General features: G+C 37.5%; 1 protein-coding gene across 3 annotated transcripts in view; it reads right to left on the bottom strand.

Annotated features, from left to right (window-relative positions):
* The window catches only part of ttll5 (tubulin tyrosine ligase-like family, member 5), a 131,937-nt gene that overhangs the window by 86,137 nt on the left and 28,085 nt on the right, over nucleotides 1-17,715 (bottom strand). For all 3 annotated transcript variants that reach the window (XM_016504488.1, XM_016504491.1, XM_016504490.1), the window contains 3 exons: nucleotides 12,388-12,469; nucleotides 7,874-7,935; nucleotides 4,290-4,381 (listed from right to left, as the gene is read on the bottom strand). In XM_016504488.1, the coding sequence (XP_016359974.1) occupies nucleotides 4,290-4,381; nucleotides 7,874-7,935; nucleotides 12,388-12,469 (236 nt within the window). The remainder of the gene's footprint in view (nucleotides 1-4,289; nucleotides 4,382-7,873; nucleotides 7,936-12,387; nucleotides 12,470-17,715) is intronic.

Raw genomic sequence — 17,715 nt, 5'->3', positions numbered from 1 at the left:
TATAACGAATCGATGCGTTTTTGTAAGAAAAATATCCATATTCAAAACGTAATAATCACTTTAATGTAGCTTGCGCGAGCAGTTGTACACAGAAGCAGCTCCGGGAGCATGGCGTATGAGGTCAGCATTACGCATGCGCCGGTGAGTCTCGTGAAAACCAATGTATGTTTACAGGAGCAAAGGAAGCAAAGTTTCCTTACTTTAGCAAAGGAAAACCAGTCTCCTCTTGGCTTATATCGAAATCCTCCGACATTCTTCTTTACAAATCCTCGTTTTGTACTTCTAATTAGTGACCGTTGTTTTGTTTTGATCTCTCTGCTGCGCTTCTGCGTTCGTCACTTCTGAGCGGCGCATGCGCAACGCTGACCTCATACGTCATTCCCCCAGAACCGCTTCCGTGTACAAATGAGCGCAAGCTAGATTAAAGTGATTATTACGTTTTAAATATGGTTATTTTTCTTACAAAAACGCATCGATTCGCATCGACTTTGTTCAGCCCCCGGAGCCGTGTGAGACACTTTTTTTTATTGATGGGCGCTTTTTATTTCACTTAATTTGGGCTGAAGTACTGCAACACTCACTGAGTGGCATTAAACAGCTTGAAAGATCAAAGACAATTTTTATATAACTCCGACTGAATTCTTCTGAAAGAAGAAAGTCATATACACCTAGGATGACTTGAGGGTGAGTAATTTATGGCCTAATTTTAATTTTTGGGTGAACTAACCCTTTAAGTACATCGTCAACCGATTGAAACCAATGGAGTTACGATCAACTAAAGCTTACAATGCTTTTGGGAAACGCAGCCCAGGATGTTATGGAAGCCCATTTCTGCCACTGAATAAAAAAAATTCAAAAAGGTAATTGTGAATTTGTATATCGCAATTCTGACTTTTTTATTGCAATTTTAAGTTTATTTCTCACAATTCTGAGAAAAAAAAGTCAGAATTGAGAGATTTTTATTCAGAATTGTAAGAAAATAGTCTTTTTTCCCTCAGAATTGGATGAAAGAAGTCAGAATTGTGAGAAAAAAGTCGCAATTACCTTGTTTTATTTTTTAAACAGTGGCGGAAATGGGCTTCCATAGGTTGTCAATCACCCAGGTAATGACACACAGTAATAAGAATCAAGGGTATGCAAACTTTTTAAAAGATTAATTTATGTAAATTTAGTTATTATTCTGTCTTGTGGACTAAAAAGTAAATTCATTCAGGACAATGCTAAAAAAAAAACAGCATGACATTTTTATAATATCTCTTATTTTGTCAAAATGATTAATATCTTGCATATTCTGTAAGGGCTACAATACGTGTCAAAAGTTTGTTAATGTTTAAAACTTTTTTCGAAAGTTCATTAAATGTTGTTGTGTGTTCATCAAGGCTGCATTTATGTGCTCAAAAATTCAATAAAAACGGCAATATTGTGAATTTTATTGCGATTTAAAATAACTGTTTTGTACTGTAATATATTTTAAAATGTAATGTACAGTATTTCTCTGATCAGAGCTGAATTTTCAGCATCATTCGTAGTAAGAATACCTGACTAATCATTTTGGATGTTAAAATATGTTCACATAACTAGGAATAAGACCAGTAATTCTACGTTCTAAGGTGTGCAATTATTTCCAGGGAAACACACGGCGAACGTAGTTCCAGTCAGGTCTTGACCGCATTACATGTCCATATCACTTCGCCAAATGATTTGAGTTATTTCAAAGGTCCTTACAGCCTAAAACAGCAAAAGAACCAAAAACCCACAATGACTCCGGCCAAATAAATAAATATAGTAAACAATAGGATAAAACGACAGATAATTTCCATGTTTTTGCCACAAAATTACGTTTAATTATGCACGGAAAGCACATACTCTATCTCTCCCGCTCTCTGTCTCCCTTACAGACGCACATACATACAGTTTGCACACATGCTAACATACGCGCTAATGTTGTTAGCGCTACTGTGACGATTTTATCAGTAACATCAACTTAAAAACTACATGACTTCTCACAAGCGAGGTAACAACGGCGCTGTTTGTGCAGAAAATGAAATTAAAGTTTCACTATTAGTAAAGACACTGCTGTCGAACAATTTTAAGAGATGTACAGACTCACAGAGGTAATTCTCTCTCTCTCTCTCCCTCATAACTTAGTTATTAGCTGCATTAGTCTGCTACCAACGGCTCAAGCCCCCGTTACGAACTTAGGTCTAAAATTACGTTTTGGAATTAGCAACGGAGGCATTGGATGAGATGCGGAAGAAATTAGTCCTATTTACAATAGTGTTTTAAGTACAAAAAAACTGACAAATGCCTTGAAATATATCATCTGATCAATGTCTTGAGGTGTGGTAACTGTAGTATAAGCTGAATAATTGAGTTCGGGCCTTTGAAGTCAATTCCAACTCCGCTTCGCGTCATGGCCGCATCACCACCTCGGGTGTGCATTATTTTCTAAGAATTCAGCGGCCCGTCGTCAATTATTCCTTGCTTAAAAGACATTCTTCTATGTTGTGTAGTAACATTATTCAGTTCTGAAGTCAGAAGAAATGGAGACTAGTTTGTAGATTAAACTCTGGCCATGGGGCAGCTCTCACAGCTGGACTCTTCAGTCAGATTCACAAAATTATTACAACTAGAAAATTATGTTGTGCTATAAAAACAGGGTATCAAACAACAGCACTCAATCAGCAGCATTCTCATTATTGCCAAGTAAGTCTCTACGGCTCAGTAGCACTCAAAACAAAGAGTTTAAGGTATCAAGCTAGATCACATCGGTCTACCCTGGGTCTAAAAAAACTCAGCAAATCGACAGAGAAATCAGCTCCTTAACATCTAGTTTGTTAACTGTGGAGAGCTGTGTCCCAAATCCACCATGGAATTCCCTAAATCCTTTTCATCAGATCGATATGAAACAGCTGCTCCAAACTCTGACAGCCAGAGTCCCACCCTCTTGAGAACCGACTGTGGGCCAAAAATTACCAGTCCATTATAAGCATTTGGAACCAATAACATGATCTAGTGACCAGCTTGAAACTCATGTGCCTCGGCTGGTTGGCTGTACACTGGTTGCTGGTTGCTCTGAGTGCAAAATGCAAATTCATTCTTTGCCACTAGGTGCCGCTTTTGGAGCGGTAAAAATAGCGGTTTCCCCGGTAACGCTGTACACAAAGCAGCACTGCGCTCACAAACGCTGCTTTATCAGGCATCACAGGCATGATGAAATGGAAATGAGACCAATCGGACCAATCACCGCAGATTAGCGTCACGCAAAGGAGGGGTTTGGAAAAATGAATCATTGAGCGAATCGTTTGGGAGTCTTTAAGCAAATAAGGTAAAAATAAATGCATATTATAAGACAATGAAAGTGGTTTTTGACCTTGCATGCATGTCAACCTGTTGTTGGGGACTCCCAAAACCAAAATATGAACCTTTCATAACCCATAATAGGGGCACTTTAAGATTACTGATCTTGTGTGTGACTTGATTTTTTTTTTTTCAATTATTTGTTTTTCTTTATTATTTAAAAAAAGTGTATATATGTTTTGGTTGCATTTGTGAGTTAATAAAAATGTAGATGGTTGTTTAAAATAGGTATATAATATAATAATATCGATATATCGATCGATATTGTCCTGTATCGAATCGTACTGAAATCGTACCGTAGAAGTATCGGCAAATATCGTACCGCTGGGTATGAGAATCAATATCGTATCGTATCGTGACGAACCATTTGATTTACACTCCTAATAATTATCATCATATTATAAACTCATTCCAATATTAGTAAGATACATAAAGACAGAATGAATAAATACATTTATCCAAGTAATGTGGTAAAAGTTTCAGCTTTCTGATAAAATCTTTTACAAAATCACTTCATAAATGTAAGTAAGTTGGTTAAAGATTTTATCAAAAAGGTCCAAAACACATTCATCTGGGTCCAAGAGAAAAAACTGTTCTCCATAATCGATTAAGTCTGTTTGGGCCCCTGGGGATCAGAGTGCCATCATCAAGTTTTCAACATCTTTAGAAAGTAATAATCATAGACTAGAAAGCACACAGTTATAGAGAATATTCTAATTACATTAGCACATCCGGTCCTAATTAAGTTATACCGCTGACACTGACACCTGCATGATGAAACATGAAGGGTTTTCTTCTCATTATTCTTATTAAAAAACACTATAAGGTTGTCTGATGATCATCATGATTGTCCTAACAACTTGTTGTTTATCCTGTGTATCTACACAAGGAAAACTATTTAAATAAGTTCAAAGTGTGGGTATTTTTACCTGAAGTTTCTGCAGAGGATTCTTCATTCTTGAATCAATCCCAGCTCTGTCGGGACGCGGTTGTCGTAATAACGGATCCTGACACACAAAACCTAAGCACAAGAAACAGTTGCTGTTCAGACAACAGTGGATTAATACAATCTATTCATAATTAGCTTTCTATCCATTCAGATGTGTAATGGAGTGTGTGTAAATAACAGCAGACTGATCAGACAGTCAGAAAAAGTTGATCTCAAATGTTCTGTTTGATGTTAGAATTTCTGCAATAATACATGCTATATATTACTGTTCAAAAATTTGTTCATTTTTAATACTCTTCAGCAAGGATGCATTAAATTGAATAAAAATGGCAATAAAAACATTTATAATGTTACAAAAGATTTCTATTTCAAATAAATGCTGCTCTTTAAATTTTCCTTTTATGTAAGAATTCAGAATAAAGACACTGTATTATGGTTTCCACACTTTCATTAAGCAGCATAACCATTTCAACTCTGATAATAAATGTTTTTTGAGCAGCAAATCAGCATATTAGAATGATTTCTGAAGACACTGAAGACTGGAGTAATGATGCTGAAAATACAGCTTTGATCACAGGAATAAATTAAATTTTTCAATATATTCACACAGAAAACAGCTATTTATATTATAACAATATTTCACAATATTACTGTTTTTTACTGTATTTTTAAATGCAGCCTTTGTGAGCAGAAGAGACTTCTTTCAAAAACATTTAAAAAATCTTACTGACCCCAAACTTTTGAACAGTAGTGTATGTGGTCAATCATAAGCGTCAATTCAAAAAAATCACAATTTGTCACATGACACCTCTGTTCCAAAACGTTTTGAGCTGCCTTGCATAAATGCCGCCTAAATAATTATTTAATTACTTGATTTATTACTTAATTTATTACTCATAACATCATATTAAAGCCATTAAAAAACACCATACGCAAAAACAACAACAAAACAATTTTAAATGAACAAATTCACCACACAAATGTTTAAACATTCATAGACAAAAGTATAGCTTAAGAATCTGTCGCCAGAATCGAAATCCTCAACTTTTACAAAGAATGAACGAATAGTTGATCAGTTCTACTGTGGCAAGTAATCATCAGAAATCACAGAGAAACGAACAAGATAAAATACTGCATGCGATCAGCAACCATCACAGTACAGAGATCAATCAATACAGTGAGCGTTCTTTTCTCTGGTGTCAGATTTGCGAACTTTTGGAGTGGGGACAACCTATTGCGTAAGCATAACAAAACTCTGCCTTGAGCAATCGTTATTTTCATGAGTGCTGCAGAGGTATTTTCTTCAGCCAAACTGTGACAGTTCAATGACTCATGCAAGCGTCTAATGTTCTGCTGACAGTTCCTTCATGTAAGTCATCTTATGCTAATGAACAGCGCCTATGGGTAACTCTTTAACACTGTGCTTCTGATGCAGGGCAATTCATTGCTTTTCAGACACATCACATTTGATCATCACACAGTTTGAAGGGTTGGAAGAATGTGACGCAAAACCACCAGCAGGCAACAATGCCCTATTAGTGGATTGTGAGCAATATGGATTTAGTGAGACGCCCAGCGTGACCTATGAACCCTATGAAATACTAGGGATGTAACGATATTATCAATATCGTGATATTGTATTGTGGTATTATCGTGGTCATATGACGATAGGCAAAAAGTGTAGTTTTTAAAATACATTTGTTTTGGGTCATTATGCTTTGGCACAGTATCTGTCAAACAAAATGAAACCAAAAGCACAATATGGCTTAATCCCTTCATCAAGTCTGTTTCAAAGCGAAGCGCACACTTCGTTCATGCGATCAGCTCGTGATCCGGTGTTTTCCGCGACTCAGAACGGCTCCGTTCACACTGAATGAATGCAGTCAACTCCTTTATAGCACATGCTGTGAGTTTGCACGTTATTTTCGCGGCAGATGATTACAGCGTTTCACTAGATTTGAAGTGAGACATGTTTTTGTAAGCATGTTTTCACTGAAGCTTCCTTCAAAACAAAAGCTCTACTGACGTTTCCGTCAAAATAAAAGCTTAAAGTGCAGTATGAATTGCTGACAGCTAGCGGTTTAAATGCAGTCCAAATTTAAAATATCTCTTCCAAGTGTAGAAATTAGGAAAGAAGTATTGTAATTTCCCTACTGTAGTGTAAATATACCTATTAAAATATTCATTTTCATTTATTTTACAGTGCAATTGTTTTGCAATATATGGCTATTACTGTCATTGTTGTTATTATTATTATTATTCTATTCTAATTTGTTTGGCTTCCTAAAACCCCAGTGTGAATGTAATTTAGACTGAGACAGTATACCACAAATAAAAAGAGGGTTGAGTCTCCTTTAAAGTTCAGCTACAAGTCAATTCACAGACTTTTTTCTGACTTAAGTTAAGAAACATGGGTTGGAGCTCTTAATTTTGAACTCTTAAAGTGCATTAGATAGAATAATTTAACTTTAAAATACTACATTTAAATTTTTCCCAATTCTTAATTTGTCTTTTTTTCTTTTTAAATATCGCAATAATATCGTACCGTCAGATTTTGATATCGTTACATCCCTATGAAATACCCATTTTATTTTCTCCCTTTTCTTTCCGTTTAAATTTTTGTAGATTCTGTGTTTTATGACGTAATGCAATTTTTTTTATAAAAAATGGTGGTAATCATGAATGCATAAAACTTTAACGATTTAATTAAGCTTTTAAAATGTAATCAAATCAAATTTGAACAATTCCTTTAATTGTTGGCATAGTGCTGCACAAAAGAGGTTTATGGTTTAAATGAAAACATGGATAAAAATGTGTATGATATTCCGTAAAAAAAGATATTTTAACAACTGTATTATTATTATTGTCATTATTACTTTGAGAAATACAACAGTAACGTATTTGTCATAATTTCTTCAAGTTTTATTCATAATTTCATAATGAATGCTTGAGATGTTTGCCCCATTTGCCATATTGAGCTTTATTAATTAACCAAGCTTTTGGCAGGTTGTTGTGAAGAGCTTTGAGTTTCTGTGTATTTGATGTTAATTTTCTCAAAAGAAATGGTGAAATGCTGGTGAAGTGACTCTCAGAGCAGCTCTGGAGGTGAAGTTCATGAGTTTATACAGTGAGACTTAGTATGTGCTGTGTATGAGAAACTGAGTCAAGCAGAACATGCAGACCTTATATTTTAACAGTAGTCTTCTTGCACTTGAATATTCACAGCTACAAGCCCATATTGTCATTGCATTAAGTGTACAGCCCTACTTTGTATTTATTCATCCAAATTTTGCCAGATTTCGTGATTCCGTCTGCGTTTTCCACAAACCCTCATGTATGGCAGGAAAGCACAACACTCCTTCTTCTCAACTGGTCATTACTGCAGACCAAACAAATGTGACCCACATGACAAAAGCCACGGTCACAGTAACCTGCAGTTATGGCTGTTCTGTGGTTTGAAAATATGACCATACATGCACATTCACAACATGAGACTGAGGTGAAGTGGTTAAGGACTGGTCAGGGTTACGACTGAGACTCTGAGACTGGGAAAAAGAAACTTACCCACAAGAGAAAACATATCGGAGATCATGCTGGCCTTTATCTTTAAATCCAGAGGAGCATCGCTAGAAATATAAAAAGACAAAAATGCATTAGTGCACTGTTATATTAACCTTGTGGGCCAATAAATTCTTCTGATTTATAAGCCTTTAAAAGAAACACAATACAACATGATTATTTTATTTCTTCCATGAAACACAAAATGGGCAGAATGTCCAAGCTGCTAATTTCCACCTAATTAAAGGTGATTTATACTGTCAAGCTGCAAAATCCATCATAACAACTTCATTGCTTGTTCTAATGCACCACATTTCAAGTCATTCAAATAATACAAGAGTCAAATTTTGGAGCACCTTGACGTTTTCAATACAATACAACCTAAATCCTATACAGTGAACACTGTCACTGCCTACAAAAATGCAACTCTTGTTAAAAGGCTAGTTCACCCACAAATTAAAACTCTGAAAAATGTTTTGTCCACACAATGAAAATCAATGGGGTCAAAGGATCTACACAACTAGATGACTAACCTCTGCCAAAAGCACTAAATGACACTTCCACTTGATAGTGAACACAAATGTGAAGATATTTCAACTTTTCCATTCTTGAACCCAAACCAGTGCAGTCTGTGCTGTTTTTAGAAGCACCACACAAATGTTTATGACCATGTTGACAAGTACACTTAATGGCAGGCTTGAGTTTGACTCAAGTATTCATTAAGAACTTCCCTCTAATTGGACAAATTACTCATAAAGGATTGTTTGACACAAAAACAATTGTGTGAATTGTCCATTTTTGTGAGTATTGTTGTCTTGTATTGAAAAACATTTGGAGAGTAAATAGCTTTTTTAATAGGAAGCATTTATTTGTATTTCTGCACTTTATCTCTGATCTAGAATAGAGGGTATTTGGCTTTTGAAATTCCTTTATCATCTAGTTTAACTTCTTGTTGGGCCATTGGCTATCAAGATCTTCAGTTCATCACTTTTGGAGCTTCTGAATGTCACTGCTGAGCAACTTGACAAGATAGATGCTGTTCTTCATCTTATAACATGGGCTCCCACTATTTAGGATGTTCATTAGTAGTTTGTCAGTGGTGAGACAGAGTTGCCTTGGAAAACTCTTCACTTAATGGCTTTTACCAGCCTTTATGCAACCATTGGCATGCAACCGCAGGTTGGTTTTCCAACGCTTCACCTTCCAAGAAGCCCATGATGACAGGGTCTGTTAGGTATGTTCACAGACTGAGGGGAATGCTGTCAAATGCTTTTAGTTGATGTATGCCATACTGAACGTTCCTCTTCTTCTTCATGTCGTTTAAGATGATTGTCTTGTCCATGAGGAGCTGATCTTTGCATCCTCCGATTTTTCCTCCTGCAGCCCTACTTTCCTGCCAGGGCCCGTATTCACAAAACATCTTAAGGCTAAAAGTAGCTCATAACTTGCCGATTTAGAAGGAAATCTTAAAAAATAATGTCCGTCAATCCTAAATCTAGGACTCCTACATTTTTACTCGAAGTGTATTCCACAAAGCGTTTTAGTGCTAAAACTAGCTCCTAAATATGTGAAACGTTAGGAGTAGTGAAGAGGACTTTCTTGGTTTTGGAGGATATACTAATTCCAAATTTTCCTTTGATTATATCCTAGTTTTCATTGGCCAGTTGGGCAAGATGTAACGTCTCGGTTACGTATGGTAACCCTCATTCCCTGAAGGAGGGAACGGAGATGTCACGTCGGATGACCGACGAATTGGGATCTCGCTTAGAGAGACCAATCTACTTCGAGTGTAAACTAAACGAGCCAATGCACATTGGCATGCGATTATTGCATCCAGCTGCCGCTGATCACAGCGTGAGTATAAGTAGGCAGCAGATGCAGCGCATATTCAGGTTTTCGCTGAGGAGCCGAGCCGGTGACTCGGCCGCTCAGCGGTGGTACAGGAGCTGTGGCGACGGGACGTGACGTCTCCGTTCCCTCCTTCAGGGAACGAGGGTTACCATACGTAACCGAGACGTTCCCTTTCAGTCGGTCACTCTCGACGTCACGTCGGATGACCGATGAATTGGGATCCTACCAAAAGGCCACAGCTACTGCCCCTTCCAGTGTCCTGTGGAAGCCACCTGCGCCCCTACTTTTTGGCGTAGGCCAGGGCTTCCACAAGAGGACCAGCTACTGCTGCAATGGCACTACCTAATGAGTAAGACTGGATAACTCTACGTAGCACCTTAAGGCTCGGACGGGACAGAGCAAAGCTAGGGCTGGGTCTGCCTCCTCCGAGGGCAGCGCTTGGAGGTTCACCACCTGATCCCTCAAGGGAGTAGCGGGAACCTTGGGCACACAGCCGTAGAAGCATACATGTAAGAGGCTGACAATAAGCTGAACATATACTTGTTTAATTAGTGATACTTAGCCAGCATTTTAAAATCTTTATTTGAATGTGGCAACATTTTTATTTTCAAATCTTTATTTGAATGTCAACATAATATCAAGCTCTACAACATTTCTATGAATGAATCTCTGACAGAGACCCCTCCCCTATCAGCCCAGCGCCTCCTGATCCACTGAACTGTAGTAACCGCAAAACAATGGCATACACGGATAATGACTGATAAAACTATGTTTTTACTAGCGGACAACTACAGTGAATACTGTAACATTCGTTAAAGTTACTTACTTGACGATGTTGTGTCCTAAAATGCCTTGAAGACTTGAATGCAGCCGTTTGTGATTGTTAATTCGTGCCCACGAGCATACGCGTGTGAAGTGCAGACGCAGCTGCGGGAGAGGTGCGTCTGACTCCAGGCTACTTTTACACTGTTGCCACGGGTTATAATGCAAGTTAGCGGTTCTAAATTCACATTAAACCACAGCTTCATGGGTTTTTTGCTCTGATTTATTTTTGGTTTTGTGCTGGTATTGGTATATTTTGCATGCTAGTGATAGGAATCGATTCCTTGACGTGATTGGTTATTGGTTTGTGACGTAGCAAACCGAGGGCTGTTTCAAACCATATTTCTGGGTCAGCCTTTGGGAAACTACAGTTTTAAGGAGAAAATACTCAGCAATGGTGTTGATTAATAGATTGGCACATGGTTTGTCTAAAAGCATATTAAAAACACCACATAGACAAATAAACAACATAAAAAACTTGATTTTCACTACAGGGGGACTTTAATTACTCACCCTCATGTCGTTCCAAACCCGTAAGACCTTCGTTTATCTTCGGAACACAAATTAAGATATTCTTGATAAATTCCGAGAGCTCTCTGACCCTCCATAGACAGCAATGTAATTACCACGATCAAGGTCCAGAAACATAGTAAGGACATCGGTAAAATAATCCATGTGACATCAGGGGTCATTTTTAGGTGAACTATACCTTTAAGACTTCTCTCTATTCCTTAGTAAAAGTTTGTCTCAGCAGCTTTGTGAATAGGTTTTAAGAGAAAACTCTTAGCTAAAACCTTTTACTGCTATTAAGGATAACTCTACGTGGTAAGATAAAATATTTTGTGAATACGGGCCCAAGTCTGTTTAATTTTGCTCATATCAGATAGTAGATCTTTTGTATGTAATTCCTGCGTAAACCAGTCTGGTAACATACTCAAATCACTGGTTGCCTCACTTAAAGCCCTTGCAAGATCTTAATGCAGTGCATCAAAGCTCCAGATCCAGTAGTTTGAACAAGTCTAGACCTGATAACTTCCAGTTGGTTAGATCCTCCAAACGTAATGGGAAATCCTTCCACTCATCTGGCGTTACGCTTTGAAATAGGCTTTTCTTGGATGTTTCGATTTGATCCCACCACTTATGACAGATGCCGTGGTGTAGATCAGCCACTTGAGCTTTGTAAGGTTCAAAAGTAATACTAGAGATGTTCGATACACCATATTGAATTTTACGTGGATAAAAAAGGAGGCTTTGAGGCTTTACAGTCTTTACAATGGCATGCACTATATGAAAGTCCTGGATCGCATGCAACTTTCAAAACTCACAAGTTTCAGTACTGTTTTATGGAATGTTTGTCAAGTTAAAGTTTTTTGGAAAGGTGTTTTATCGGCTGAACAATTGGCATGTTGTTAAACAACTGTACAATCTATTGAAAAGTCTGTACTTTGAACCCTCATATCATCATTTTTATTCCTGTCGAAACGAAATCAGTCAGATTTAGTCAGATCTTGACTAGGGCCATATTAACAGTTCATACTTGTTAATTTAGCAATTTTCAGGCCTGATGTAAAACTCTATATCAACTCCTTACACTCTGCCAAAAGAGAGACCTAAAATTGAACATTTGATTGCATTTCTTCACTGTATTTGCCCAAAATTCCTTGTATGGATGGCTGTATGTGATGGGAATTTAAAGTGTGCAACGCAGTGATCTCAAATTGCATTTGTCGGTATAAGACAGGCACAACACAAACACCCAAAACCTGGTAAAAAGTTGTTATTGTACACATCCCCATAAACACAAAATAAATGAAAAATCAATGGATTAGTGTGTGTGCGTCGCTCACCATGCCAATGAAGGAGAGAGGTTCACTTCCAAGAGCCACGGTTTGAGGTTGGAATCAATGAGAACGTCGAAACCGTACAGTTCTGTGAATTTAGACACACACACACACACACATACACACACACACACACACACAGAGAGTGAGACGGGTGAACGAGAGGACACACACCACACAGAGATGGCCAGCACTACTGAGGGCCGTCTGTGAATGTAAATGAATGTAAATGAAATGAAATGTCCATTACAGCAGTAATGGAAGAAGAAACAGGCCGCAAACACACTGACAGGTTTTGTGAGTGACAACCTCCTCAAAATACAGAAGTAAATCCTCTAAATTATCATTTGTGTCTCTCCTGAACCTGGCATGGCTGACCGGATATTACAGTATCCAATTATGGATATTGTGATCTTAAATCATGACATATACATTATCTGTCACTGCATTAGCAGCTAGTGGTCACTACCTGGTTGTGAACTGTATATAAAATACTGTATATTTGACTTCTGCAAATAACTGAGCTCTGTAAACATAAACACTCAGAATATGAGAGATTTTTACAGCCATATTTATTGTGATTGGCAAACAGCTTAGACGGTGTTTCAGTACTGCCACACCCCTTGCTCCGTCTTTCAACAAAAGCTTTTTGGCGAATCCGGCACTGTACTCCCTCGTGTTGTGGAAGCTGTCCTCAGTAAAATGCGCAGCACACAATAGCAAATTGGGGTTATAATGCTCAGGAACAGAGTTAAAAAATAAATTGCAACCACTGTTTCCTGACATCATCCGCGTTCAGGCGGTCGCACACCGGACGAGAAGCGCAGCGTCGCGTCGTGCCACGGCTTTAAAATTCAAATACATTATTTTCTATGACTGTAGGCACACCGGCATATGCCCAAACATACACACTACACACTGACTAAAATTAAAAAAGTGAAAAAGCATAATAGGACCCCTTTAAGAAACAGATGAAGTTGAATACTAGGAAGAAGCACACCATCACATGATTCTGAGAGACACATCTGTTTTATGAATTATTAAAAAGGACATTTCTACCTCAATTATTAGTTCTGTTCTGAAACTCAGTGAGTTACGTTCCTGTCTACAGTCTACATAAGCATCCTTAACTCAGACGTAACCCAAATAAGGGACTGATTTTTAAAACTACACATAGACACATAGTGCTCCTCAAATACACTGGCTTGACATATAATAGTTTTCAATACGAAAAAAATACATAGCACACACAAAAAGAAGACAACATTTTATTTGACTAGATTGTTTTCATCAATACTTTTTTTTGTATTGAATATAATTTAAGTGTACTTGTAATAAATATTGCTCCCAAATTGACATCTTACTTTTTTTCTTATGGCCAAAAGACTGTGGTAGGGCTGTGCATATATTTGCATTTGCTCTTGAGAAAAAAGTGGTTATTGCAACAATGAAGCGAGTTCTTTAAAGAAAACATAAACACATTAAACAAGTGGCAGGTTTATTAGTTTGCATTTACACTCCACTTAATGCACAGATCTATTCTCACATACAGTATCCATTTGTTTTCTTTTTTAATCCCATCCATTGCCATGGTCATCACTATCAATCACTGTATTTTCGGATTCAAACCTGCATTTCAGTATGGTTGTCAATTCAAAAAATTTGCAGTGTGAAACTACACTCTCAGAAAAAAAGGGTACAAAAGCTGTCACTGGGACAGTACTTTTTCACTCTTGCAAAAACTCCTGTTATCAATGAAGTTGTCTTTACTGCGCAATCAAACTCTTATTTAACCATTTATAATGAATGGATTCACACACACACACACACACACACATAAACCAACAATGTTTGACACTGGTTTGCATGTTGTAAATAGAAAGTTTGATACTCTTCAGAGAGCGCTCATATAAACACACATGGAGACGTTTGAAAGCAACGCCTACCAGCTGTCATGAAATGAAAAAGGGGAGTGAAATTGGCTTACTGTCTTTATAAGTAATACATCACCATAATATATACAATATTCCCTAATTTTATATCGTCACACATATACACATATTATTACAATTATGTAGCTAATATACAGTGTATTGCCTAGCCCATGAAGACAGCATAATCCTGCTTCCTGCCTTTTGGAAGAGCCTTCTATTTGGGAACATGCTTTAAATGTTGCCTACGTAGGCAGTTCACTGTGTTTTGAAAGAGAGCCTATATGTGGCTCTAAATGCCCTCTGGCTTAAAGCGGGTCTTTATCAAGTGGTTTCTTGTGGCCACTCACCTCACCACCTTCAAACCCAAGAGAGAGAGAGAGAGAGTGTGTCTGAATGTTTTTGCTGTGTGCTCTTAAGTAAACAGAGCTGTTTTAGAGAGCGAGGCTGCGCTGTGCTGACATCAGGACTATAAGCCTGTGTCCACCTTTATACTAAACTTCACAGCATCACTGATCTGGTTCCCAAAGGGATCAACAATTGATCCTACAAGAGGACTCAGAATCTTTAAAGGATTTAAAAGTCTACTGTTGTGCTCTACTGAAGGTTGTGTTGTGTTGTTTCCAACCATCTTAACTGTGACATACTTCTTACTCTAACAACCATTTTCAGACAACCACTGATTCAGAAGCATTTGCTTTATTAATGTTTTTTTTTCCCACTTCATAAACCATCTGCCAGTTCCAGTTCACCACTGATCCTGTGTAATTATTTAAGACAGATCCCAGACCAGATTGTGTCATGTACTGTATGAGTATTTTGTAAAACTGTTATGCGTGGTATACTGCAATCCATTTATTTGTAAACAGGTAGAATTTGCAACTAAGAGCATCTGGACCTGGCTATGCAATCACTTTAGAAGTCACTTATTCACTCATTCATCAGCTGACTGGATTCAGAATAACCACGTCCAGATGATCTAGAATAAGATTTTACCTGCTTCTACATTAAAATGTGAAAATGACCTGGATCATAGGCACAACTGCTGTCAGACAAGCCTGGGTCAATGTTGGCTTCAAGCTTTCTGTGGATATATTTCTCATGTCTGTGAGGCAAGCATCCTCGACACAGTTTCTCTTCATTTTTTTCCAGAGATGGCAGAAAGCGAGTCCTGTTTTTTTTTATTTTACAAAAGCACAATGTTTTGTTGATATTGTGAGTGTACACAAATAAAAGAAGACCCTTTACAGTTTTGAATGATGTATTAATCTTATCTATGAGCAAAAATGACGGTATTTTGTTTCCAGTTTTATCAGGTAAAAAAGTGCCAGTGATGGCAATAATGCACATTCATTTAGGTTAACATTAGAGCAAACAGCCATGCAAAGGTGCTACTACTTACATATTGCAATGATAAGCCATATATGAGGTTGATGAATGATAGGCGAACAATTCAATTGCCTCAAGGACCAGCCAGTAATAATTAGGGCCCTATGATTTCCGGGATGCAGAAAACCTGGACGGAATCGCAAAATCCAGTCATAAGAACGGAATGTCACGGAATTTCACAGAATTTGTCAACTTTTGGACGAATGGACTTGTATCTGTAAATATTAAGCCACAAAATGACTATTTAAATATGAATCCTGCATGTTCTGCGTGTCTCTGTGTTAATAAATGGTGCAGACGCGTGGTTTTGTTTACTACACACATACTGAAGCGCGCGTGATGCTCACAGTGATTTCAGCGTCTGGCGTCTCACTAAATGAGTCACATGACTAAAAGGAATCACTAAATGAACAACATCCCCAGAACTGCTCTGAGAGTACTTCATGAGCAGTTCACAGTTTTATTTGAGTAAAACTAACAGCTAGCGTCATATCATATACACACAGAAATTTAAAGGTATTCACGGCGGCAACACGTCAAAATAAAAGTTCGGTTTAACTTGAAGACTTTGTGCCAGAAATACATTACTATTGTTCAGTAGAATGTATGTAATAGTACTAATACTACTACTACTACACTAACATTATTACAACTTTATTTTTTAAGGAATAATTACACAATATTTCTTTCACGTTTTAATTTTAATAGTAAATCCCATTTGTTTGCCAAAAAAATAAAATGTTTAATTTTCATTAATTAATAGATAAAATTAATGTAGTATGCCTTCATTTGAATGAACACAATTTCTAAAGAAAAAAAATCATAAGGCTATAATTAATAATAAAAAAAAGTTGTTTTTATGCATTCAAACAATTAGACATGCTAAAACCCAGAATTTGGTAACAATAAAACATAAGGTGAGAAAAAAATAGAATATTTCATAGGGCCCTAAACATGTAATTTGTGTTCAACTTTTTAATAAATGAATGTCGAATTGTACAAGTTTCATGATTTTAATTCATTAGACATGCTTTTGATTAATAAAATTTAATTTAACCATTAAAAAAGTCCAGAAACTTAAAACGGGAAAAAAATGGAATCCAGAAAAATTTAAATGGAAAAAACGGAATTTGGAAAAAAAATAAAACAGATAGGGCCCTCAATAATCTGTCCCTCACAAACCTTTTTTTTTTCCTCTCTACGACTAACCGACTGATAAAACGAATAAAATGCCTAATGTTTATTAGAGGGCAGTCCTAATTGCAACATTCATAATCATTTTAATTTAATTGCGCAAGGGCATTTTTCGCCCCTCGAGTTTGTAACTTGAATTTGCGGGGCATTTTGCTCACTTTGGTGGCATTTTTGCTCCAAGCACCCATTCATTTGTGCCCCTGCCTATGAGGCTGACTAATAAATCCAGCAACTGTCTGTGTAGGCAGCAGAAGTGCTTGTACTGAGCTACAGACGAGTACATCTTTTTTTAATCAGCTCTAAACACACAACATGAGCTGAAAGACAGGGCGAGCGGCCCATACTAATTACTCAAGATGTGCAAAAGCACCCTTTTGCATCATGAACACACATACAAACACGAACAGCACGCTCCATACGCTTTTACACCGCGCTTCACACAGCGAGCAGCCAACAGCCCATGTGCAACACATTTTCCCCCAATTAGGAGCAGACACCGTTCCTGCCCGCACCTCAGCCCTCACATACCGTCTCGCTCTCTCCGTCGCTCTGCTCTCTGCGTTTGTGGCTCTTTAATGTGTGCTGGGAGGGCCCATTAACATCACCGCAAAATATTCACTGTGAGGAGAATAAATAAGCACCAACAAGGGAAGATCAAAGCCGGGCGTTATTATGAGCTGTTGGGCTCTGGAATCAAGAAAACAAGCCCAAGCCAAACTCACCACAACAACAATAACAAGGCCGTAACGTATCATCTTACTGGGTGTCTCCTGCATCTGCTGTGTCACTTGACAGTGTTGCATCACTGCAGAAATGAATC

Source organism: Sinocyclocheilus anshuiensis, unplaced genomic scaffold, assembly GCF_001515605.1.
Source record: "Sinocyclocheilus anshuiensis isolate Anshui unplaced genomic scaffold, SAMN03320099.WGS_v1.1 scaffold598, whole genome shotgun sequence".
In the NCBI taxonomy this organism is placed as follows: Eukaryota; Metazoa; Chordata; class Actinopteri; order Cypriniformes; family Cyprinidae; genus Sinocyclocheilus; species Sinocyclocheilus anshuiensis.
The sequence above is the reverse complement of the archived record's forward strand: the minus strand, read 5'-3'. Positions and strand labels throughout refer to the sequence as shown.